A 24,021-nucleotide genomic window follows, 5' to 3' on the forward strand; every position below is an offset into this window, starting at 1 on the left:
TTTTTTTTTTTTTTTTTATTGCTTGCAGTTTAAAGACCAACCTTTCAAGTCTGTAATTTCCTCCCTGGTTCTGAATGTTGGGAGAATAAAAGACATAATCTGTTCCTGCTTTGATGCTGTTACAGAGCTGCCTCTTCAGGGAGCAGCAACCAGCTTAAAGCTTTTCCCTTTGAAAAGCTGACTCACCACGACTGCAGCCTTCAGAATTTTACAAAGGCCCCATAGCAGTTTAAAGACCAACCTTTCAAGTCTGTAATTTCCTCCCTGGTTCTGAATGTTGGGAGAATAAAAGACATAATCTGTTCCTGCTTTGATGCTGTTACAGAGCTGCCTCTTCAGGGAGCAGCAACCAGCTTAAAGCTTTTCCCTTTGAAAAGCTGACTCACCACGACTGCAGCCTTCAGAATTTTACAAAGGCCCCATAGCAGGGCTGTTTGCATTTTGGAGTCAATGGGCTTTGTGATATTTTCTCCTCTTTCCCCCTCTGCCTGCTGGGCAGGACTAAACAGGGTTCCTCTGGGGAAGTGCTTGTCCTGGTTACTGGGAGCTGGGCTGTCAGAAGCAGAGCCCTTCCACCAGGGCAAAACTGGAAAGAGCAGGAGTGGCCAAGGAGCAGATCCCAGTAACTCGATTTACACCTGAGTAATTTCACTGACTGCAGTGAAACTGCTGCTGATTCATAGCAAGGGAAGAAGTAGGCCAAGCACAAAGCTCCAGCTGAAGCCAAAGAGAGCTGTTGCATAAGGAATTTTACAGGATGCCTTTTGTGTCTTGTCTTTGAAAAAAGGGAGACAGAAGGAAAGTGCTTCAGGCCATCCCCTGGCTTCAAACCCTGTGCATATGCTAATCTGAAGCATCACAAGTTTATAAATGTGGAAGGTGCTTTTGAGGATGAGCTCTGATGTGCACTCTCCCCACAAATGGAACATGACAGGGAAGAACCTACAGGGTGTTAAAGCCCCAGCTTGCTCCTTTGTCATTTCCCTGCCCATAGGTTACATATTGAGGAACAACTTGACCCCTTTCTATCAGACAGAAGCCTTTCTATCAGCCTTGCTCTTCTCAGTAGCCCTTTCACAAACTCCTGATTCATAATCTCCAGATCTGTAGGACTACAGCATCTTGGCTCTAGAAGTTTTCAGGTAACCCTTCCCTTGTTTTTCCTTTTTATTTAAAAGCCATGTTTTCCCTATGCATTGTTGAAGGAGGTCCAGTGCCAGCACAGGAAACAAAGTGCTTTGGCAACTGAGTAGCTACAAAAGGCACAGAAAGTGGAGAAATTTCTCCCCAGTGCCCAAACAATCTATTTAACTTTTAATCAAAGGGTCAGAATGAGCAGGATGTTCATTCTCCAAACAAATTAATAAGCTCTCCAGGTGAATTTTCAAAATTGGACTGCTTGAAAAGCTGCTGTTTTCTTTGCTCTGTGATTTTGATTTGTACAGTTTGTACCCTGTGTACTACAGCCCTCACCAGCACTTTACAAATTCCCTCTCCCAAGTTACTGTACCTTGACGTAGGCAACAATTTTGAGGGAGATAGTTGCAAGATAGAGGGAGTTCATTGCAAAATCCATCAGATTCCACCAGTCATGTACATACTCATTGAATCCACCATCCCACATTTCCTTGATTTCTCCCCAGATGAAACCTGGAAAGAAAGGGAGTTCATTGTCATGACAAGGCATTATTTGCCATTAAAGCTCTGTGTGTATATATATGATGTAATACCAGACAATTTGACATTAACAGCTTGGAAAAAACGCCTCATCCCTCCTGCCTTCTACAAAGTACAATGCTGCTGATTATATTTTACTAGTCTGTGGGGAATGTAGTCTAGAGAGAGCTGAAAAAGACCTTGGTTTCCTACCCAGGGCTCCAGATATGCACATGAGGAGACTGCCTGAAACACATGTTATTTATAACCAGTGTGAGTGAATTGGCTCTGCTGAAATTTGTTCTACGTGAATAAACTCTTTAAGCAGCTGTATTTGGTAGAGTTTCTAATAGATTGTCTGCTCTTGCAGACACTATAAGCAATTCACTGCTCTGTTGGACAGCACTGATTTTCCCTGACTTTCTCTAGCAACACCAGAACCAGCTCCTGCGTGCCAGCACAGCTCCTCCCTGACCTGGAAATACCACACCAAAGAAGGAAGAAGCAGATCCATTCTCTGTGCTCAGCCACTGTATTTATGCATCTTGCTCTACAAAAAGCCCACAGGGGATTATTTGTGAGGAAAGGTAAGACTCATCATGAAACAGGGCACTGCAGCCTGGCACCACATCCCTCGGCAGTGACTCACCTCATGTCAGATATGGCTGTGGGCTTTGTGAGGTGAGCGTTTGTTCCCAAGGATACGGCCAGAGTCCATCATCTCAACTCTGAAATGCCTTCTGGTGATAATTTTTGGCACTTGCTAATGCTCACTACACCTCCTTGCAGCTGAAAAGGGTGAGGGACAGTTTCTGAAGTTCATCACCAGACTGCTAAATTCACCTGACACAGTTCTGATTATAAGTAACTTCTATTTTCTTTATTGTAGAACTGTTTGTGTATTTTTGAAAGCCTAAGTCCCATTAAAAAGCAAACAGCAGCTAAGCTCCTTCATCCCCTAGGTGCTTCTGAAAATGTCTTTAAAACCCCAGGTATTTTGGATTACCCAGTTTACATTATCCTTGAATGAAAACCTGAAACGTGCGTGAAAAGGAAACAAAACAAACCAAAACAAGGTACACCTCCAGGTGCATTACCAACATAACTACCCAAACTGCTGCCCCTTCCTAACCACGGTGGTTACTGATCTGCTGCTTGCAGTGGTCACTGATCTGCTGCTTGCAACTCAACTTTAAGGACCTGAAGTTCAATCTGAAGAGCAGGCAAAGTTGCAATGAACTGCTGCATGCCCCCAAATATCAATCTGAGCTGTTCAGCTGCCAGCCAGCAGGTCAATGGCCACACAAGCATAATGTCAGGGCCAGTCAGGTAATCTTATTACAGCTGCCTCCACGTCTTTGCATGCACACAGACCCATAAAATAAAGTAAATCAATGGAGAGGAGCCTGTTGAAGAACTCACACACTGTATTTATAGTGAGTTATCGCTGCTGGTTACTATAGTTACAGCAATGCTGTGTGTGCCTGTTCTCTCTCCTTTTATAGTGGAAAATATTTCATAAATAATAACCTTTAATCTGGTGAAACTGTTCTAATTTCTCCATTTAATATACAGTCATACAGTATCCCTATTTATCCGAAACAAAGGAACTCAAGAACAGACAGCTGTAAGAGGTGCTTTTGAAAGGTTTTTTAAATTGGTTATCCTTCTTTCATCTGCAAATCAATTTTGCTGAAATGCCTCTTTGAAAGGTTTTTTAAATTGGTTATCCTTTCATCTGCAAATCAATTTTGCTGAAATGCCTACCATTTCCCTCAATTTTAACCACGAATTTCAAGATAAAGTGAAGATACCACCTATGCTCAGGAAAGACATTTAACCTCCTGAGCTCACTCTGAAGTTTCTACCAACACCTGCCTTTCAATGCATAAATCATCATCTGATAATGAGGCTGGTGGTGGAGCTGTGCAAGGAGCACAGTGCCCTGGCTCACCATCCAAAGTGATTTGTGAACATGTTTGCAACTCTTACTTTCCTTCCTCGTTTTCCATCAGCAGTTTTAGGTTTGGCATAGGAACAGCTGGGTTTGTTCAGCACAGAGCCAGCCTGATCCAGAGCCACCACAGAAACAAGGAGCGATGTCCTGGGGTCACCAGGAGAAGGGAGCCAGCAGGTGTGGGGAAAGCAGGAGAGCCAGAAAGGTGTGGGAACCACAGCCATGAGCAGAGTGCCTGGTGACAGCCCAGCTCCCAGTGGTGCCACATGCTGATGGCACAGCAAGGGACGTGGGAGCCGAACCAGAGGAGAGATCAGGATCCTGATGGAGCTCACAGGTTTTCACCTGCTACTGTGCTGGAGCTCAGTTTGGAAGGGGAAATACTCCTCTCTCATCAAAAATACATCCAGCTGGCTTCTCTGCTCTTCTCCACCTCATCCCATCTCACTGCCTCACCTGAACATCCTGCCCTCAGCACAGACACCTCCTTCTCTTCCCAGCTTTGCCCAAGCCAGACTGGAGTAAGAGCCTCACATTTAACTTTCAAACAATCAACACTCCCTCCTTCTCCTGCTGATATCAGAGCACTTGATGTTGATGTGGTCAGTGATTATCAGCACAGAGTGAAGCTTATCTTCCCTTTCCTGCATTCCTTATCTGGGAGGAATAAGCTGGGCTGGTTCCTGTGCACTGCTGCCTCTGGGAGCAGGTCAGGGAGCAGGGAGAGCAGAGCCAGGCTCTGGGCACTGCCTGTGCCCTGTACCAGCCAGCAGGACTGAGCCAGCAGCAGCAGTGACACCGTGTGTGACCCAGGAGCTCATTCCCAACCCGCTCCTCGCACCGAGCGTGGGGGGAGCAGGGAGGGAGCCGCGTCTGCCGCGGTTTACTCAGGTCATGTCTAAAGGCACATCAGATGGCACAGAAGAGCAGAGCAGCCCTGGGCCAACAGGATCTGTCGTTCCAGAAGGAGCCCAGCTGTTCTGTGCAGTTTCTGGAGCTGGCTGCCAAATCTCTTCACATGCTGGGCTCAGGGATGAGTCCCCACACAGTTGCCATGGGTGCGAGTCAGGCCCTGTTGCTCAGCGTTGCCGGGTGTGGGATTTACAGGATTCACCTAGAACCCAGGGCAGGATGGGGTGTGGGATTTACCTAGAACCCAGGGCAGGATGGGACGTGGGATTTACCTAGAACCCAGGGCAGGATGGGAGTGGGATTTACCTAGAACCCAGGGCAGGATGGGACGTGGGATTAACCTGGAACCCAGGCATCCACTCCACAATGGTGGGAGGTGGCCCCTGCATGTGGAGGTCGGTCCTGACGATGTGCTGCGACGCCAGCAGGAGCATGAACAGGAAGGTCAGGTAAGAGCCAGTGTGGCAGATAAACTTGATAAATGGCTTTTTAATGAACAGTCCCAGCCTGCTCTTGGGTGCAATCAGGTACGCCACGGATAGCACAGGGAAAAGCAGTCCAATGGTGATGCAGGTCAAGAGTTTCACTGCCCAGTGTTTCCGCCTCCATCCTGGAAAGCCGTCGTACCAGAGTGTTGCTAGTAGCTGCTGGCAGTTCGGCTGAGCAACAAACTGGGGAGGAAAAAAGAAAGAAGGATTATTACTGACTGGTACTCCACGTGCACTCCCCCTCACATATGTGTTAGAGCCCACACAGACCCTCAGATTATGTTTGGGGGCCGGCTATGGGCTGGAAAAGCATCTTTTGGAGATAAAGGGGAAAAAAGGAGGGAGACTTCACTCTTCTTTTTCCTATGTAGGATTTAGGATTCCTTCTCATGGAAGAAATTTTTTTCTATTTGCAGCATCCCTATGTGGATCAGCCACTCACCACACACACAGCCTCGTGCAAAAGCAGCACCACGAAAATTACTACGAGCTGTTTCTCTCCCCATGTGTTGGAGCACGTTTCTGTTCAGAATGTTTCAGGTTTCGAGCGCCTCGAAGGAGTCACTGTCAGCATCCTTAAAAAGTGACTAAAAGATGAGACAGGAGGGAAAAGGTGCAAAGCTCTGAGAGTGTGTGTGAGAGGGAGAGCATCTCCCAGAGTGTGTGGGGTGCTGCAATATGTGTGTGTGGGCAGGGCTGGCATGAGACAGCAAACAGCAGCGTGAGGTGTGGCCAGGTGACATCTGGTGGGAAGCAGAACAGCACATTTGGAACCCTGCCTCTCGCTGTTCAGGAAGAGAGCAGCTGTAAAATGTAAGGGATTAAGCAGAGGCCAAAAGGAACCTTTGATCACAGCAGCAGAAGTGACATTTGACAGTTCACTTTCACTCTGTAAAAAACAGCATTGTGATGGTGATTTACGGCATCTCACCCTGTCCACACCACACAGGCTCAGGTTCCAGCTCCTCCAGGCTGCTCTCATACCAAACAGCCTTTGGGATTTCAAACCAAGCCACATTATTTCTGCTCGGTGCCAGAAGACTTCATGTTCCTGATTATACCTAGACAGCCTCATGGGTTTTTTTCAAGGCTTCCCAGACCCAGAACTAACCAGAGATATCTGCAAGACCAAGACAACTCTGTTCTTCTTCAAAAATGTTTAGCCCACACCCAAATCTTTTAAATATTCGTTCACCACAAAACCTCGCCAGTACTGGGAGGACTTTTAAGCAGAGTTCTCAGAGTGCTCTAAACAAGCAGAGCACTGTCATTGCCTTGTTCAAAATGACTAAACCAAGGTCAAACAAAAGGACAAATTAGTTGCTCATCCTGATGAAGTCATTCACTTCTCTAAGTATTTTTAGATTCCGTTAATATATTTTATATGTCTTAACAGGCTGTTTATATCAGAATCACACCATTCTTGGACTGGGTAGTTCAAATATATTCGATGACCCAAAATAAGATCTCCAAGAGAACTACTGGTATTTATGAAGCTGCATCTTTATGTATTATTACAACAAAAAGCTCCTGATGATTTCTGCATCAGCACATAACTGATGACACCCTGCTCCAGAGAGCTTGGGAAAAGAATATCAGAAGAGGCTGTGATCTGGAATCAACCAGCACATGCAGGCAGCGGAAAATGGGCAATAGCTCAGGGGGTGATGGTCTCCAGAAAAAGCCAAGACCTGTTGCTTGTAACAATGAGGAAATATTATTGTAAAATTCCGTATCTGGGGACAGTGATCATAAAATCACAGAATCGTGGAATGGTTTGGGTTGGGAGGAACCTTAAAGCTCATCCCCTTCCAACCCCCTGCCATGGGCAGGGACGCCTTCCACTATCCCAGGTTGCTCCAAGCCCCATCCAACTTGGCCTTGGACACTTCCAGGGATCCAGGGGCAGCCACAGCTTCTCTGGGCAGGTGAGAGAAACAATTCCACAGAAACTGAAAAACTGCCAAGCACTGATTGGTGTTTGGCTGTGTTTTAACTCTGATTTCAGAAGGGTCAGCGCTTTGTGTTTAACACGTGGAAGAAACAGAAGGTTACACTGCTCTGTTTTCTCAAGATCCCAATCAGGAGCTGTTACTGGATGTGTTCTGCAGTGACTCACAGGGCAAGGGATGCTGCTGCTTCTCTGAGACGAGGCACAACTTTTTCTTTTTTTTGATTTTTTTTTTTTTTTTTGAGGGAGAAAATGTTATAAACACATTTTCTCTTTATCACATATGATAGAAAGCTCTAAGGGGAGAATAAAACTGTTTTTCCCTTGAGTCAAAGTCAAAGTCATTTGAGAAATCAAATGACTATATGTTCCTCTGGTTGCTGTGCAACTTGCAAGCATCTTAAAAGTGCCTCTTCTCTGCCTAATAGCTCATTTCTAAAATCTGCTTTCTCAGTTGTATCTGATGTTAGTTCTTCAAATGGAGACAAATTCACACATCATGAAAGAGCAGCTTTAAAGAGCAGATTGGCAAAAGGGAATGGAAATGGAAAAAGCCATTAAATTTTCCAATCAAGCTGGTCGCAACCTCAATGAAAATTGCCCAAGGGAAGTTTAAGAACACCACACAAAGAGACTCCCTAATGTCATAAACCACCAATGCTGTGTTTATTAAAGGTGAGGTCAAGCACTTACCAAAGTAGACTTTTACTAACTTGTATTAGTTCAACTTATTAATCACAGATTTAAAATCAGTAAGCACTGATGCTTTTATCTCCAGTAGTGCAGTTGGCTGAAAAACAAAATTTCCAGTGTGCAGAAACGCTGGAATTCTAAATTATAATGAAGAAGCCAACCAAGCCACTTTTGTGCTGCCTAAAGAATTTATTGTTTTTTGGTGACTTTGCTTCTAGGTGCTGCTAACTAAACGAAACCACCAAATTCATTGACTAGACTAAACCATTGAATGCTCAACTTATTACAGATTGTCTAGGAGTCATGGTGGTAAATCAATGCACATAAAATACAAAAATATCTTCTTTTAGATGTGAAGTACCCTGAAAACTCTGATAATATTTTGGAATTTTCGTTATCCTCCATAATTTCAAATTTCTCCGTAAAGGAAATTTCTACTTTACAAATAGCAGAGCAGCGAAGTGGAAAACAACTTGACATCTTCAACAGTACTTACACCAAGGCCTTTCCTCAGTGAAAGTTAATAACCCCAAATGTGTTTTTTCACATTTTTGCAAAGCTTTTCATGTGCTACAGACTGAAATGGTGCCTGTGTATATCACAGCCTTTTATCATTCCACATGAATATATCTTGTGTGACAGGATTTGGTATCAGTTAAAGTTTCTGCACAACGAAAAGCAGGGAAAAACCTGCATATTGTCCCAGTTTTGTGGATGGTCCAGAGTCAGAGGCAGATGTACTGCACCAGAAGCTCTGCTAAGGGAACATACAACTATCAAGCAGTTTCTCCAACATTTGACAAGCATTTTATCCAAGGACTGCTGCATTACAGGAGCCTCCAGTCTCTACCACAAACAGCAGCACAAGACATCACCCCACAGACAGGATGGAGAATGTTCTGACAGCTGCATTAGTGAAAGGAAATGTCACCAAGAGGTGCCATTTATGCTCATTCAGTGAATGTAGGAACTAAACATATGATGCTGTGCAGGGTTTTGCTGGGGTAGAGTTAATTTTCCTCACAGCAGCTGGGTTTTGGCTCTGTGCTGGAAACAGGGCTGATAACACAGGGATGTTTGAGTTATCACTGAGCAGGGATTACACACAGCCAGGGCCTTTCCTGCTCCTCACCCTCACCCGTGAGGAGGTTGGGGGGCACAAAGAGCTGGGGGGGGACACAGCCAGGAAAGCTGAGCCCAGCTGAGCCCAGGGATATCCCAGACCATACAGCAGCACCCTCAGCACATGAAGCTGGGGAGAAGGAGGATGTGGGGGATGTTTGTCTTCCCAAGTCACTGTGAGACCTGATGGAGCCCTGGGGATGGCTGAGCTCCTGCCTGCACATGGGAAGTGGTGAATGAATTCCTTGTTTTGCTTTGCTTGCACACATGGCCTTTGCTGCACCTGTTTAAACTGTCTTTATCTCAACCCACAAGTTTTCTCACTTTTCTCTCCCAGTTCTTTCCCTCATCCCACTGGCAGGAGTGGGCGAGTGGCTCCTGGGGCTGAGTTGCTGGCTGGGGTTAAATCACCACACAAGCACTGAAGCCTGTGGTTGTACAAAACATTGTCCAGGGTGGTCCCCACCTGCAGATGCATTTCTGGAGAAGCTAATCCCAAAAACAATCTCTTTGTCCATTACCTGTTGAGCAGAACCTGTCCCTAGCTGAAGATAACAGTTCACTGAATGGTTGGGAGATAAGATGCAACTCAGAGTCCCTCCATGTGAGCACAACACCCCTGTGTTACCTGTGAGCAAGGTGCTCAGTCCCCTGCCTTTTGAAAATGGGGATAAATACTTTGCCTTTCCAAGAAATGAGATCAGCAACTCCAGTCATGTTTGGGAAGCACTCTAGAGATTACTGCAGTACAAAGTCTTTTATGTTCTCTTTTTCTTCTCTCAGCCTTGCCAGGGTCTTTGTGTAACATTTGGCTTGCCAGTGGATTGTGCTATTAGAGAATTTCATTTTCAGTGTTCATCATGCTCATTGCCACCTAATCCTATACCAAGGGGAAAATTTTTAAGGGGAAAAAAGCAGCTGCTGGATGGAGTGTCTCTTCCTTAATAACTAATCTTTACTGATATTTTTTAAGTCACCTAAATTCCACTTCTTGGGAATTAAATGCTTTCTGCATGCTGTCAAACACAGAAATTATGTTTCACCCCCCTCCCCTCATCTATGGGGAAATCCCTGATCTCTCGCAGTCATAAGTAATTTAGGATCAGACACAGATGGGCTGAGATGTGAATGCCTCAGGGAGCAACTGAAATAGCTCCCTGATAGACATCACAGGGGCTGAGCACAGCATCCCTCTGCCTTTATTCTGATTATCGTGACTGCCAACAGCCTCTTGTTTGGAGTTTGCTGGAGTTCTTGTCTGTACTCTTGCTGTGGATGGCGAGGGCGAATGCTCTTCATAGATGAATAACCACTAATTTGGAACTGCAGAGCTCTGTCTTAATAAGCAGGACTGAGTTCTTCTATCAGTCAGCTCCAGCAGCTCACAGGGAGGTCACCACTGAGAGCCAAACACGGCATGGGAGCCATGAAATTACCTTTAGTTCCCATGTGACACTCGTTTCAATAGGTCAGACCTCACCAACATCACTGTACCCCAGAGCATCTCAAATGTGCAAGGCTACTGGATAATACTGTCTGCTGTTGCCCTCTACAACTGAAGCTATTTTGGCTCTGGAAAGGCAGATTTTCTCAGGAACACAGCTAGATTTTGCAGCCTGTGTGCAGAGTCTGATGCAGCAGCATAACTATACATTTTAGAGAGGTCTGCAAAGAACGTAGATTTCCTGTGAATCCCTGTCTCCCACGAAAAGGAGAAATGCCATTGCCATTCTCCACTCAAGCAGCACCACACACTTCCAGGGCCACACAAACCCCTCTGCCTCCATTTTTACCGAGAACAAGATCCTCTGAGGAAGAACGGAAATTCAGGTGGTTGCATCAGGCTGATTGCTCTTAAGGGAAATTCCAGTGGGCAACAGTCAAAGAGCCTCATTTCAAAATTAGCCCAAGACAGGAGAGAAACTCTGTGTGGCCTAATTTGATGCCTGCTGCAGAGAGCCAGTGAGCCCTGTGAGACCATATATTCCTGATAAGAAATGCCAGCCTCCTCAAGTTTGCAGTGTTGCAAACAGCGAGATGAACAAGAAAACCCTCTTTTGTAGCACATTTCTTTTTAAAGTTCAACCCTGTTAATGACTGCAAAGTTATTTACATTCTGCTGCCGAAGTGTGAGCTGCAGAGGGTAAACACCTAATGGCTGTTCATCCTGTTAATTAAGTACTTTCTCCAAGAGGGGGAAAAAAATAGGGAGAAATGAGACAAAGTAGTTGGAGGGGGAGCTGTACAACATGGGGGAAAGGGACTACACAACTCAACATTCCTCATCAGACACTTCCAAGAGATAATAGTTTTTTGCAGGATGAATATCCTATCCAAAACCACAGCTGCTGCTCACATGCCTGTGAGTAGCAGCAGTGAAGCACTGGTGAAAATCCAAATGCCAGCATCCCTGCCATCAAGGAGATCACACGGCTGAGCTGGACGAGCCCTTCAAGAAAACCAGGTGCTACCCAAATTGCTCAAACCCTCAGCTGGTGAATAAAACAAACTCCAGATCCTCCACAGATGAACATATGGCCTCAAATTAAGATGGGAATTTAGTTTCATCTGTTCTTAAAATATTTTGAATTATGATGACACATGAATCTTAACTAAAGGTCTCCTATCCATAATAGATCTCTCTGGTGGTAGCAGATATGAACTCAGCTTAAGTGGTAGCAATTGGAAATTCAGCAGTGAGGTGAATGCTGGCAAAAGGAGAGAGTGAATAACCTCTAAAAGCCTGCCACTGTTCCATCAAAATTCATGGGTTTAACACCTTCCAGTTGGATTGGCTTAAATATTTAAATTAAAAGGTCCCATATATCCTAGGACAAAGACAGACGCTTGCAAATCCTGGATACCTACCCATGGAAAAAGCAATTATAAAGTCTTTAAGCTTGAAATTAAATCCATCTCTACCCAGAGTGCTTCAGCGTGTGTTTAGCTGTAGGTTTGTGTTTACGGCTTGTGTCAGCAGGATTTAGGTGCATTAAATTCTGCACTGAATCAAGGCAAGGTGCTGAACTCTGCTCCTGGAGCAGACTCCCCACCAGAACAGGTTCCTCTGGGTCAGACCCCGAGCGAGAGCCCAACAGAACCACAACTTTTCAGTATTTATTCCAGCAGACAGCTGACTGCAGTTGATAAATAAATTCCTGAGGGATGTATCCCAGCAAACATCCCAGGATACAGGTCTCTTACAAAGATGCAGGAGGTCTGGGCTGGGTTTCCAAAGGCAGAGTGCTGCAGAACGAGCAAGTGCTGAGTGTGAGCAATACACCCCACCATGAGTTAATTCACCCAAGAGCTGAGCAGGGGATATCAGACACAGAAGCACTGGAAAAACATTAAAAACCATTTAGAGACAAATCTACCAACATCTCCTAAGTCTCCTTTCAGGCAGCACTTCAGGAGTTACAGATTTTGGAAACGAATACTGGGAGCTCTCAGGGGCTTTAGCAGAAGTGGGGAAGGTATTGACTCTTAAGTAAAAGGCTGGGCTCATTCTCTCTGGTGAATTACTAACATTTACATTAAATAAATGATAAGTAAAGCAAGCATGAAAAGTTTAAAAGCCATTCAGGAGTATTTTTAAATACCTACTTTACCCGATTAGTGTTAATAAAAAGTTCCAAAATTCTTTTTCTTTGCTTCCTTTCTGACCTGAGACGCATTTACGCTGAAACTGTGTAATTCTGGTTTCCTTTTTCTTCCTGCCTTACCTTCTCCTGAATGAGTAAATTTACTCCAATATCCACAAAAGAGCAGATTAGCACACTACAAACACTTCTCACCTCCGTGGGAATGTCCAAAGCCCACCTCTGCTCCTGGGCTGTATCACCCTGGCAGAACATACGCTTTGCTGAAGGAAGTTTACTCAGCCCGCTGGGGTTTGGAGAGAATAAGAACAAAAACTGCATTCACAGCTTTTAAATGTCAGTCTGCACAAGAGCTCAGTTTGGGGGGTGTCATGACAAACCCATCTATTCATCTCACTTCTCCCAGAGCCACCTGTGAGGTGGTGACTGTTCTCAGTCACCTCATCCAGATGGTGATGGACCTGATCTACACATGAGGTGTGAGGAGGGTGGAATCTCAGCTCTCTTCTGAGTGGAGCTTCATAACTCACTTCTCTAAGGCACAGGAGTGAAGTTGAAATTCCCAGAAATCAGATAAATAACAATGATCATTTCTATATCCAAAGGAGAGAATCCATACCCCCAGTTTCCCCCCGGAGTTTATTACTTCAGGGTGTCATTCAAAGTATGAAATAACGTGATTTACTCTTCTCCACTGACATAAAGCTGACTCCAAACACACTTCAGACCTTCAGATATGGGAACACTGAACATTTGGCTGTTACAATACACAAGGCATCACTTCTCCTCTCCAGTTCCTGTTGTCTATAGAAAGCCCATCAATCACGTCCTGTACTTTGGCTTTGGCTTCCCAAGCCTCTTCCCTGGCTGGCAAGAAGACTGATGGCAAACATGAAGTTAAGGGAACTGTCAAACTCACTAAATCATCCTTGAATGCTGTTAAAACAGTGGCAACCTCTTTAGCTTTCAACATATATCCTGTCTTCGTCCAGGAGATCATTAAGTAAGAGGCACAAGGCACCAAAAATGACTTAAAGAATGATCCTGGCATTTTCTGCCCGCTACGCATCACCATAACGCAATCCAAGTCCTTGTCCTTGACCTACATACCAGTCTTAGGGTGCTTTTTCAAATTTGTGCATTACAAGATTAGTCAGAGATGATTTTGCTGTCAAAAGACAGTGTTCTGCAGTTCTGTTCCGTGACAGCTGCAATATGTGGCTAACCTTCATCAAGGGAGAACATTTCGGCGTTACGTGAACGATGTACCAAATAATGCTGTTCCCTCAAATAAACATTCCAGTCCACTTTGTCAAACCGGTGAACCATCAGCCCTCAGAATATTATTTCTTCTTCCAAGTTTGGAGAGGAGTTAAGATTTAAGTGCCACTTGTCCTAATTTTTGTAACACGATGATGCAGCTGTACAGGTTAAATTTCCGTGACAATTTCCCGAACTGAACAAATAGATCTGGCAACTGCACAAGCCCGTAGAGGAGGGCTCTGAGTCATGCACCACCAGTGATCAGCAGGGATGGCTCTTTTAAGGGTGCAAACACAGAAAAATCTCCCCACCTGCCAACCCAAATTCCATCCTTTGAGGCTGCTGATAACAGCTCAGTTAGTGCCACGCTCACAGAAGATTTTCTAAGGTGGTCAGCTGCTGCTGGGATGGAGTTTGAGACAAAACAGCTTCATTTAGCACAGGCCACTGCTCACACACCAGATGGGAATGTTGCTGCAGACAACAACGAACAAATGAAAGGATGGCTGTTGGAAAAGGGAAGGTCACATCTGGACACTCACTGCTTTTGAAATCCCTAAACTTACGTTCAGGTTTGTGGCACAGGAGGTGAGGCCATCCTCACCATGGAACACACTAAGAAATACGGACGTTCCAGTTCCCTAGAAACCAAGGAAAGCTTCCACGAGGAGCAGCTCTGCTTCCCTCAGCTAGTCCTAATAAAGACCTTTTCATGACTTGCTGATTTCCTTCAAGAAATCTGGAAGTAAAAGCCTCTTTATTACTCTTCTGAGCTGTGCAGGCTCAAGCAAGACTTTCCATTGTGCCTTTAAAGAGCACAATACAATATTCAGCCCGGTATCATTATTCCTCCAGGCAGTATGGCAAGAAAACAGACAAACCCACAGGAGAATAACTTAGCTTTGCCTGCGAGCAAAGAAAGATCTGTGGCCATCCATCAAGATACCTGAATGGCTTTCAAAACGGGTAAACAAGGCGCAGGCAACGAGCTTTGATTTTCACCGACCTCGCACTTCATTTTTCATGCTTCTCTGATATTTTTATAAGCTCTTTTTATACACTAAGTGAAGTGTCCTTAGAAATTTCCCAGGTTTATGCATGCTCCCTGGAGAGGGATGCTGTGCTCCTGACTGCAGCCACACAGTTGACAAGAGTCAAGACACAGCGGAAAAATATGCGGCATGGCAGGAATGATTATTCATTCACTCCAGAACTGCATCTCAGGAGGTGCTTGTCTATGTAAATGTCCTGGAAAAAAAAAAGAAGGAAAAAAAAAGGACTGAAACTGTTGAAGCTTCATCCTGAAGAAAAAAACGGCAAAGAGCACTGTTTTTAAATCAGAAAAGCAAACAATTCTGCTTCTGTCCTCTCCTGCCATTTGATTAGAGCACGGTGAGGAAGAGAGATGGAGGTTAAGGGTTTCTGAGAGGGAATTTCTCTGTGCACTCCTTTGATCTAATTCTGTGGAAGTGCTAAGCAATAGAGTCATAGATAAAATAATGGGGTTTTGCTGAGCGCCTTGCATTGTGTAGACCTTCTTACAGACACATAAACTAAACCTGCACAGCTATTTGCCAGCACCAGAAAAACACATTAGAACCCCCACTACTGTGATGTTTCACTTCATTTTGGAGATGTGAACAACCTGTGATGGCAAGCGGGAAAGCAGGAATAAGCGGAATGTGTCTTGCTATCCTTGTGGCTCAGCAGAATGTTAAATACGAGGAGAAATCTGCCCTTTTCGACCTCGTTCAGTGCTATGCTGTGGTTGTTTTACATTACTGGCAAAGCAAAAAAAAACTTAAAGGGACATAAAAATTCTCTCTGCGTGCTGCCCCTGCTCTGATTCCCTAACCCCGCCATACACCCTGTACACACAACTGTGCTTTACGAGACTGGCAAGATCCTAAGAGATGACTTTTCCCCATCTTTTCTTAGAAATGCAAACAAATTAACAAATGCAGAGCTAATGTGGTGCCAGGAGAGCACAGCGAAGACTGATCCTCAACAGCTGAGCTGTGCCTTTTCCTATTAGGCCCTCAGCACCCTTTCTCCTTCCAAAATTAGTCATGAATAAAAGAACTAGAAGAGTAATAACATGAAGACAAATGCCACATACTACAGAGCATTTATGAAAAGCCTGCTGGTCTCTTAGACCTTAATTACTGTGATCCTTGGAAAATAATTTCTTTAACAGAGGACTGAGAGAACTGATGTGTCCGTGCTGGGTCTAACTCATCATGCTCCACAGTGTACTAGTGCTGTCCTCATTTTTCCCTAGTATTTTGTGACTGCCATGCAAACAGGGCTCACAGCTATTAAGTCCTTCCCACCTTCTGGAGAAAGTTGAAACTGAGGACAACCATTCTACACTTCAGATGAGAAGGGAGAGGGAGCTTAAGAACATCTCACAGCATGTTTTTACCATTTGCTGCCATAAAATATACTACAAAGCTACCTAAGGGCACATTTTAATCTTTCCTGTGTAATTGATTTTTTTTTTTTTACCTTCTGTGTAAACAGTAATTTACCTTCTAGGATTTAGGGGCTTATTAAAAACAAACAGGAAAAGCAACAAATTCATTCTCCATTGTTTTGGCCCTCCTCCAAAGAAGAACAGTCTTCTTCCTCATGAGCAACACATTCCTCAGTTTATAAAATGCTTAGCATGTGTCATGTTTGGGAATAATAAAATCTTGTACCTCCCAAAGGGTTTTTTTGGGGAAAAAAAACAGAATGGGAGATTTTTCCAGCCTTTGTAGAGACAAACTCCACGATCTCTTCACCCATTTCCCCTTAACAGCTTCCCTGAAAAGAATCTTGAAGTTGACCTTATCTCCCTGATTAAGCTGAAATGGAATAATTTCATATTTGGGGGAAAAAATTCAGGTTTATTTCACTTGAAAAAAGCTTCAGGAAATTCGTCTGAAATCAGTGTGAAATTACACAGAACTAACAACTGCAGTAACAACTGACACCCCAGAAAATAACCAAAGTTCACACTGGATTCTCCTCTTAGGCTACCAGAGATTTGACTTTTATCTTTGTCAACGTTAAGATGTAAAAAGCTTCTCCATCCAACCCAATCCCATTTAACGTCGAGACATAAAAAGCTTCAGCAGAACAAGATGATCTACTTTTAAAAGTCTGCTGGTTTTCTCTGCAGAACTGTCTTTCATGAAAACCAAACTTGCTTCTGTTTTCCTTCCTGTCCCCACAAAAATCCTCTCAGTCTGATACTCTTCAGTCAGGATTGAAAAACATTTCTCAGTGTCTCCCTGGCAAATGTTCCTACTCATTTTTTCAGAAGCTGGCAAGGATGTTTGTATCTTCCTTGATGTTTTGTGTTGTGCTAATTACCATGATAAGATGGCCTAATTATCATGATAAGAAAACCCCAGCCGCCCTGCAGGATGCTTCAGGGTTTTTGTGAATAACCACGTGGGATGACAGGGTTCAGTAGCTGGTTTCCCAACCTCATTCATTCTGCCCCTGCCCACCAGTATTCCACCTGAAAACAGCACTGACTTTAGCTGGCAACGCAGAGCATATTTGCTATCATTTTTAGGCTGGAACTGTCATGAATATGTCACAAAACATGGAATTTGTCCATATGCTTGGAATTCAGTCAAATACGCCTGAAAAAAAAAAAGATAAAAACTGTCAAGAAAGCAGGCAACGATTAAAAATTTTAAAATAAAAGAGCTTCAGGACTGTTCAGCACCACATTTCAAACACAGTGAGCTGCTTCAGACTTGCAGCTTCTGAGTGTGAACATGAGAGCAGCCACAGATTTACACCTGGATGCCACCAGTGACACAGTGGGACTGCAGTGGTCTGCACACAGCAGTGCTGGGGTAACCTGGAGCTTGTGGCTGCAGAGTCTGGTCCTGCCAGGCCCGTGGAAAAACAGAAGTAGAATCTCTGCTCCTTCTCAGATTCAATGAACATTGACCTGATTACCTGCATTGCCCTTCTCCAGAGTAACTCTTCACTACTCGTCCGTGTCCTTAAAGCACCTGTGGTGTTACCTAACCCCGTCTCAGAGCAAAAAACACAACCTGACATGACACCAGTGAGCCTTGCTGACATTTCCCTAGAGCAGCCCAGTAAGAGCAGGAAGTTGCCAAGTGCTGGATCCCAGGGAGTTTGAGGCTTTGGCTCCAGCTCATTGCATCGAGGGGCTGGCACTGGGGAGGCACAACAGCCCAAAGGGATGAAAGGAAATCTGCATCTTTCACCTCTTGGCTATCTGTACCTCGGATGCAGCCCTTCAGGGAGGTGGGATGGATCACACCATACTGGGTCAGTGTTGGATGTGGGGAAGACAGTGCAAAGAGGAGTGTGACAGGATCTTCTGCCACTCACGTGACCATCCAGACACAGAAGAATGTAATACACATTGAAATTCAGTTCCTCAACCAAGCAATCAAACTCCTCCTTCAGATAACCTGGAACATCACTGCCCAACAGCAATATATCATCTCCTAAATTCTGTCTGCGTTTGGAAGGAGAAAGGAAATCCAGAGCCAACTAATGAAACTGTTGTCAGCATTCTCCTGGGGTTCCTGGCCTTTACTGAATCAACTTATAAAACTGTGGATTTGCAGGGCTTCTGAAAGGCTCTGTGCCCTTTAGCTGAAGTAATGGCTTCCCTCTCTGGAACTACAGGCAGGATTTGGAATTTCTGGGAATTGCTTCTCGGCTCTGAAAACAGAGATGGATCAAGGACTGAGGATCAAGAGGTGTAACGGATGTGAAGAAATATTTGCACCACATGAGTATTTTCACAAAACTGCTGGTAACTTGGAGACTTGGGACTCTGGGAGTGCTCCCAACCTCTCCTGCTCTTTTAGCTGCTGTCACTTCCCTGGCCCTTTCAAGTTAGTGCTGAGTGGGTGCTTGGAAGTGCTTGGTGGCTGCAGGAAGTGAATTGTGGATTGTATTATTTCCTGCACTCCATGAGAAATCCAGTGAGTCAGCCTTCAGGAGCCACACAACCCCTTCTAGCTCTGGCTTCCTGTACAAAAACAGCCACTGGGAAAAGCTTTCGGAGCTAGCAGACCTGGAAATGCCTGAAGGCTGTTCTTTGCAGGGGGATGGGTTACAATGAGATGGGATTCAAGCAGCTTTGAGACAGAAATTATTGGTGCTGTAGAAGCCACAACCCACTGCAGCAAGTCCCAGTCCTGTTGCCCTCAATTGTCATCAGATTCACACTGTCACCAAGGTGCCCTGAGCCTCCTGGTTTGTGACTAATCCATGGGCACATCAAAAAATCCCACCTGGGAGCCAGCACTGAACAAACCCATAGCACCTCGAGAAATGAACTATTTTACCTGATACCTTCACATTTAGGCGACTCTTACCTCTTTCTGGTGATACTTTATTGCTACCTTTAGCTTTGCCAAATCGTGACATTTTTGGGGATCCAGCTCTTCGCTTTGATCATCCCTGTGATTGAGAATGATCTCCAGCTCCCGGGAACTCCGTGCTTGATCCAAAAGGTCCTTAGCAAAACGCTTGCACTGCTGTGAAAGCTCTTCATACTCAGCCTTGAACTCATTTTCCACCTTGCTCAGCTCCTTCAGCTCCCAGCCCAGCCGGAATGCAGTCAGGATGGGATCCTCGCTCGATAAGGCAATCAATGAAGGGCTGGCTAAGGCTTTGTAGATGTTCAGCCTCGACCTGGAATGCCTCAGGCTGTCCACCTCCGAGCTGGAGACACATTCCACACAGTTGCACCTGATCTGGTGCGGGCGTGGGATTGTCACCCGTCTTTGGACAAGCAGTTTGATGATCTCGTAGTTGTTGGTGTGAGCCGCCAGCATGATCGGGGTGATATCCGGAGTGAACTCCGAAAACTGGGTGTCCATCATCAAGGTTGGAACCTGCATGAAGGGATAAACCACAAGGGGTTGAAGGCGTATCTCATGTGGAGCAGCAGAATTCAGAAGTCCCTCCTTCATACCTCTGGAGTGATGTCAAAACACTTTTTGATAACAAAACAGGGGTTTTATAACACCCTCTGTGCTTTACATCCTGTTGTTGGCAGGCTTATCCACACACTGCTATCTGGCAAAACCAATTCCCCCCAAATCCTGCCAGTCTGGTGTAAAAGTCAGTCCCATCCCCATTCAAATGATTTACACATGAATCTGGTCTGAAATGGATATTGGCTCAGATACAAAATGGGGAAAAAAAAAGAAGAAAAAAGGCCCAGGTAATTACACAAAAGGAAAGAAAGGCCTAGAAAAGAGTGAACACTGAATAGATTTCCATAACTACCATTATTTGCACCATATATCTGCACCAGCAGGCCAAGAACCTGCTCGTAGCCAGTCCTGCACACACCAAACCCTGGCCTGAAGTTGGGCAAAACTCTTCCTCACTTTTTCCTACTGTTTCTATTTGAAAATATTTTTCAGTGTAAGGATACATTACATAACTGCCCTCAGAATAGACTGGTGGGGTTTTTTTTAAAACAGATTTGAAAAAAAATTAAATGTAAAATTAATGAGCCATAGTCCACTACAAATAAGCCCCTCCAGGGTGTGCATTATTCAGCTACTGCTGCACTTCTCAAAAGATGAGCTTAATGCACACCCTGTTGTGTCTTATTACTATATGCAGAGCACAAAATTAGATGGGAATGCTCTTACATCCCAAGCACCCAGTGTGTTTCCACTTGCAGGCAGGCAGCTCTCTTTGTTGTGTGTTAATCACTACTCAAACACTCTGTTCTCCCCGTGCCCACCACTCCTGCCCTGGCACATCCCGCTGCTCCAGGGGGCATGGCTGGGTTGGGGGAACAGTGAGGCTGCTTCCCTTTGAAAATATCAAAGGTGTCTTGGAGAAACTGTTGCCAAAAAGTCCTAATGGCAGGGAACACTTCTCAGTCTGCCTAAACCCAAAAAACAAAGCAGTGATGAAGGAGCACGAGGTAAGAAATCCTGCTGTAGGATACACCTAAGGCTGGTGATGAGACCTCCAGTCTTGGAATCTCAGTTCCCTGGGAGGTAAGAGCCCCATGAGCACTAAAGAGCCAAAGCTGATCAATACACGTAACAGGTGACAGGGACTGTTCACCACCACCCAAAGGTGGTCACCACGCTGAGGTACAGGCTCAGTTACAGCAGCAGGGCTCACTGGGGGGCTGCAGGCATTTTGGGGAATAAATCTGCTCCCCTGGACGCGCCACATGAGGAGTTAAATCCCGGGCGACCTGCAGACACATGAGTGTGGAGAGGCTTTGCTAAGCAGGCTGGTGCCCACAGAGGCAGGAGGGAGAGAAAACAGTCCTGAGGATTTGCTGTGGGTCATGGAGGGCTTGGTGTCTCTTAGCAAGGTTGGACAAATGTATTTTAAGATACCCAGTAACAAAAGGCTGAAAGCAGCTCTCTGCGTAAGGTCTTGCACTTTCTTCCTTTCCCTTTGCTCAGCTCGTTTAGGTAGTTTGTTAAATGTCAAGAGAAAGGTGTGAGTTTTTCTTTTTTTCTCTTTCTTAGAAGCTCTTTTTTTTTTTTTTAAAGACCTGATGCTTGAATACAACTGCATTTATCTTTCTTCCTGTCCTTTTGCAGTCAGTGACTGGCTGCTGTATTCAGAGCCTGTGCCTCAAAGGAAGAACACTTTCCCTCCTCTATCACTTCTATTACTGTCGAGTTTAATCTTGTTTTTCTACATGGAAGTTATTGTACCCAGGGCTGTAAAAAAAGGCATTTTCAGCTTTACACAGATGAGGTATTCATGTTGCTTGGAATATGAAATGGGCACTCGAGGAGAAGGCAGTGATGCTACAGGTGGGGATAGTGCTAATCCTGTCTGCTCCAGAGGCTTTCTAAATCTGGATCTAGGGGACGCCAAAATGGCTTTCCCAAGGTTTGGGAACGAATGCAGTGATCTCTCATCCCTTATTCTGGCTCATATCACAAGCCCTTTCCCCCAAAACAGAGCGCTGCTTCATGAGGACTCGAGCAGTGGCGAGGAAGGTGTGTTTTCCTGGGCAGCACTTTTAATTAAGGGATAAAGAGGGAAATGGTGGTGCAGAGCCACACAGGCTCCCGGGGAGCAGATCAGTGCAAGGCCTCCAATCACAGGAGCTGGAGCTATTTCTGAGCAGCAATGCAAACCAGCAAAGCCCAGAACAGGGACAGTGTGACGGGGGGCAGCTGAGGCCTCTTTTCGGTGTCTGCCTGACCCAAAGGCCATGAATTGGCCCAAAATTGCCTATCTCATGATAAGTATTTTTGTTGTCTTCTCACACAGTGTTTTTTGATAACCCGCATCCTAAACTGTCTATTTTAAAGCTCTGGCCATGCAAAGCTTTTGCTCAAGGGCTGCGTTCTCTCGCTGGAGGGGCAGCAGAGATTACAACAACGCTGATGTTCCTCCTGTGATGCTCCACTCAGCTGAGTTCATGTTCAGATCAGCTTCTCCTGTGTCTTAGGTTAACTTGCAGTGATGGAAGCAGAAGAGGAATAATTTATTCTACCCCAAGGGCTCTGCTAAGCTCTTCCAAGATTATTTTCATCAAGTGACCTGAAAAACAGAACTCTCTTCCATTAAGCGCATCACCTGACACCAGCTGTTAACCTGAGTCCTTCAGAACCTTATGTCACTACTTGCACAGGAGCAAATACCTTGTCTGTATTTCATCTTGGTTCTTTTCATTTGAGAAATTAATGCTACCACTAACAACTAGTGACTGAATGCTTGTTATCATCTGCCTAGATTTAATCCTCATAAGGTGCCTGCTTACCCCTGTACTACTGCTGCTCTGAAGGATGCTGCAGCGAGTGAAAAATCCCCTTTATTTGAAAAGGAGGCTGAAGAAACAAGCTTAATTCATTAAAGGAGAAGGATTAGCTCACATAAAAGCACTGTTCAATGCAGCTAAGCTCTCCTCTGAATGGGAAAATAAGTTTTCCAGAAAAATAGTGCACGTCTGGAAAGGAGCTCTGGCTAGAGAGCAGGAATCTCTGCTGTTAGTCATGAGTACAGTGTAAGAGGAATTAAACTACAGAGAAAGAAAAAAGAAAAAAGCTGGCACTGAAGATCTAGTGGCCTTGTTGTAGGTCTTTTAAGAATTTTACTTTGAATTTAATCTAGTTTGGTATCTGTCCCTGGAGCAGCTCCTCTGGTTTAGTGTTGGATAAAAGCAACCCAGCTCAAGAGCTCCAAGACTGCTCAGCAATGTGAACCACACTGCAATAAATGGGAAAACTAAGGAGATTCAGCTCAAAAACATTCTCCTCGACCAAACTAACATCTCCATTTCATAAACTATCACCTCCCCTGGATCAGTGCAATGGATTGTAAGTATAACCATTATAAGCTGTAACTGCATTAATCTGCATTGTTTTCAGCTTGTGTAACTTTTTGTCTCAGCTTCCTGTTAGAGAAGGTTTTTCTAACTGCCAACACAAACTTGTGCAAGCCTCACTGGAAAGCTACAAATATAATTCTTACAGAAATGGAAGCTTGAGTAGTTTATTGATCAAGGATTTCCTGCTTCTACTTTGTTTTCTGCAAGCAGCCCCATGAGGGAAGCACACGTGCCATCCACAGGTGTGGCCACAGGCACAGCCACTTCCTGTCATTCTATAAAGATGATTTTGTACTGCATCAGTTTGGGCTCAGTGGTCAGAAGGAGCTTTAGTAGGGGTTTTGTTCAGAATCACAGTCCTGGGGTGCCTCTGGCTGCAGCTCTGTGAGTAGAGCACGAGGGACAGAGTCAGTGCTGCCAGGCTGCAGGTCAGTCCTGGTACCAGCAACAGGAAAATGTGTCTTGAGAAGTGCACATCTGGTGACTGGCACAGCCAACTGAATCCTGCTCCTTGCCTGAACCCTGAATAAATTCCTTCATTGACAGAACCCCATGGGCCTTTGTTCCCTTCTCATGGAATCACAGAATGGGTTGGGTGGGAAGGGAGCTTAAAGCCCATCCAGTGCCACCCCTGCCATGGGCAGGGACACCTCCCACTGTCCCAGGCTGCTCCAAGCTCCGTCCAACCTGGCCTTGGACACTGCCAGGGATCCAGGGGCAGCCCCAGCTGCTCTGGGCACCCTGTGCCAGGGCCTGCCCACCCTCCCAGGGAACAATTCCTTACCAATATCCCATCTACCCCCGCCCTCCTTCAGCTCAAGGCCATTCTCCCTTATCCTATCACCACATGCTCTTACGGAAAGTCCCTCTCCAGCTTTCTTGTAAGCTCCCTTTAGACACTGGAAGGAACCTTATGTGAGACCCTGGGAGAACGGTACATGGCTGTATAAATTTCAGCAGTTATTTTAGGTGATACACTGGTGTGGGTTTCACTAACTCAGTATCTTAAGCAGAGATGCCTTGGGAGACGTCTGGTATCAGAGTGATGC

At 45.1% G+C, this 24,021-nt stretch overlaps 1 protein-coding gene across 1 annotated transcript in view; it reads right to left on the bottom strand.

Moving 5' to 3' along the window:
• TRPC5 (transient receptor potential cation channel subfamily C member 5) overlaps positions 1-24,021 on the bottom strand; it is a 70,307-nt gene that overhangs the window by 34,781 nt on the left and 11,505 nt on the right. Inside the window, exons 2-5 of the mRNA XM_017737497.1 lie at positions 19,014-19,535; positions 4,880-5,196; positions 4,832-4,848; positions 1,511-1,650 (exon numbers count right to left, since the gene is read on the bottom strand). Of these exons, the coding sequence (XP_017592986.1) occupies positions 1,511-1,650; positions 4,832-4,848; positions 4,880-5,196; positions 19,014-19,535 (996 nt within the window). The remainder of the gene's footprint in view (positions 1-1,510; positions 1,651-4,831; positions 4,849-4,879; positions 5,197-19,013; positions 19,536-24,021) is intronic.

Source organism: Corvus brachyrhynchos, unplaced genomic scaffold, assembly GCF_000691975.1.
Source record: "Corvus brachyrhynchos isolate BGI_N302 unplaced genomic scaffold, ASM69197v1 scaffold346, whole genome shotgun sequence".
Classification (NCBI taxonomy): domain Eukaryota; kingdom Metazoa; phylum Chordata; class Aves; order Passeriformes; family Corvidae; genus Corvus; species Corvus brachyrhynchos.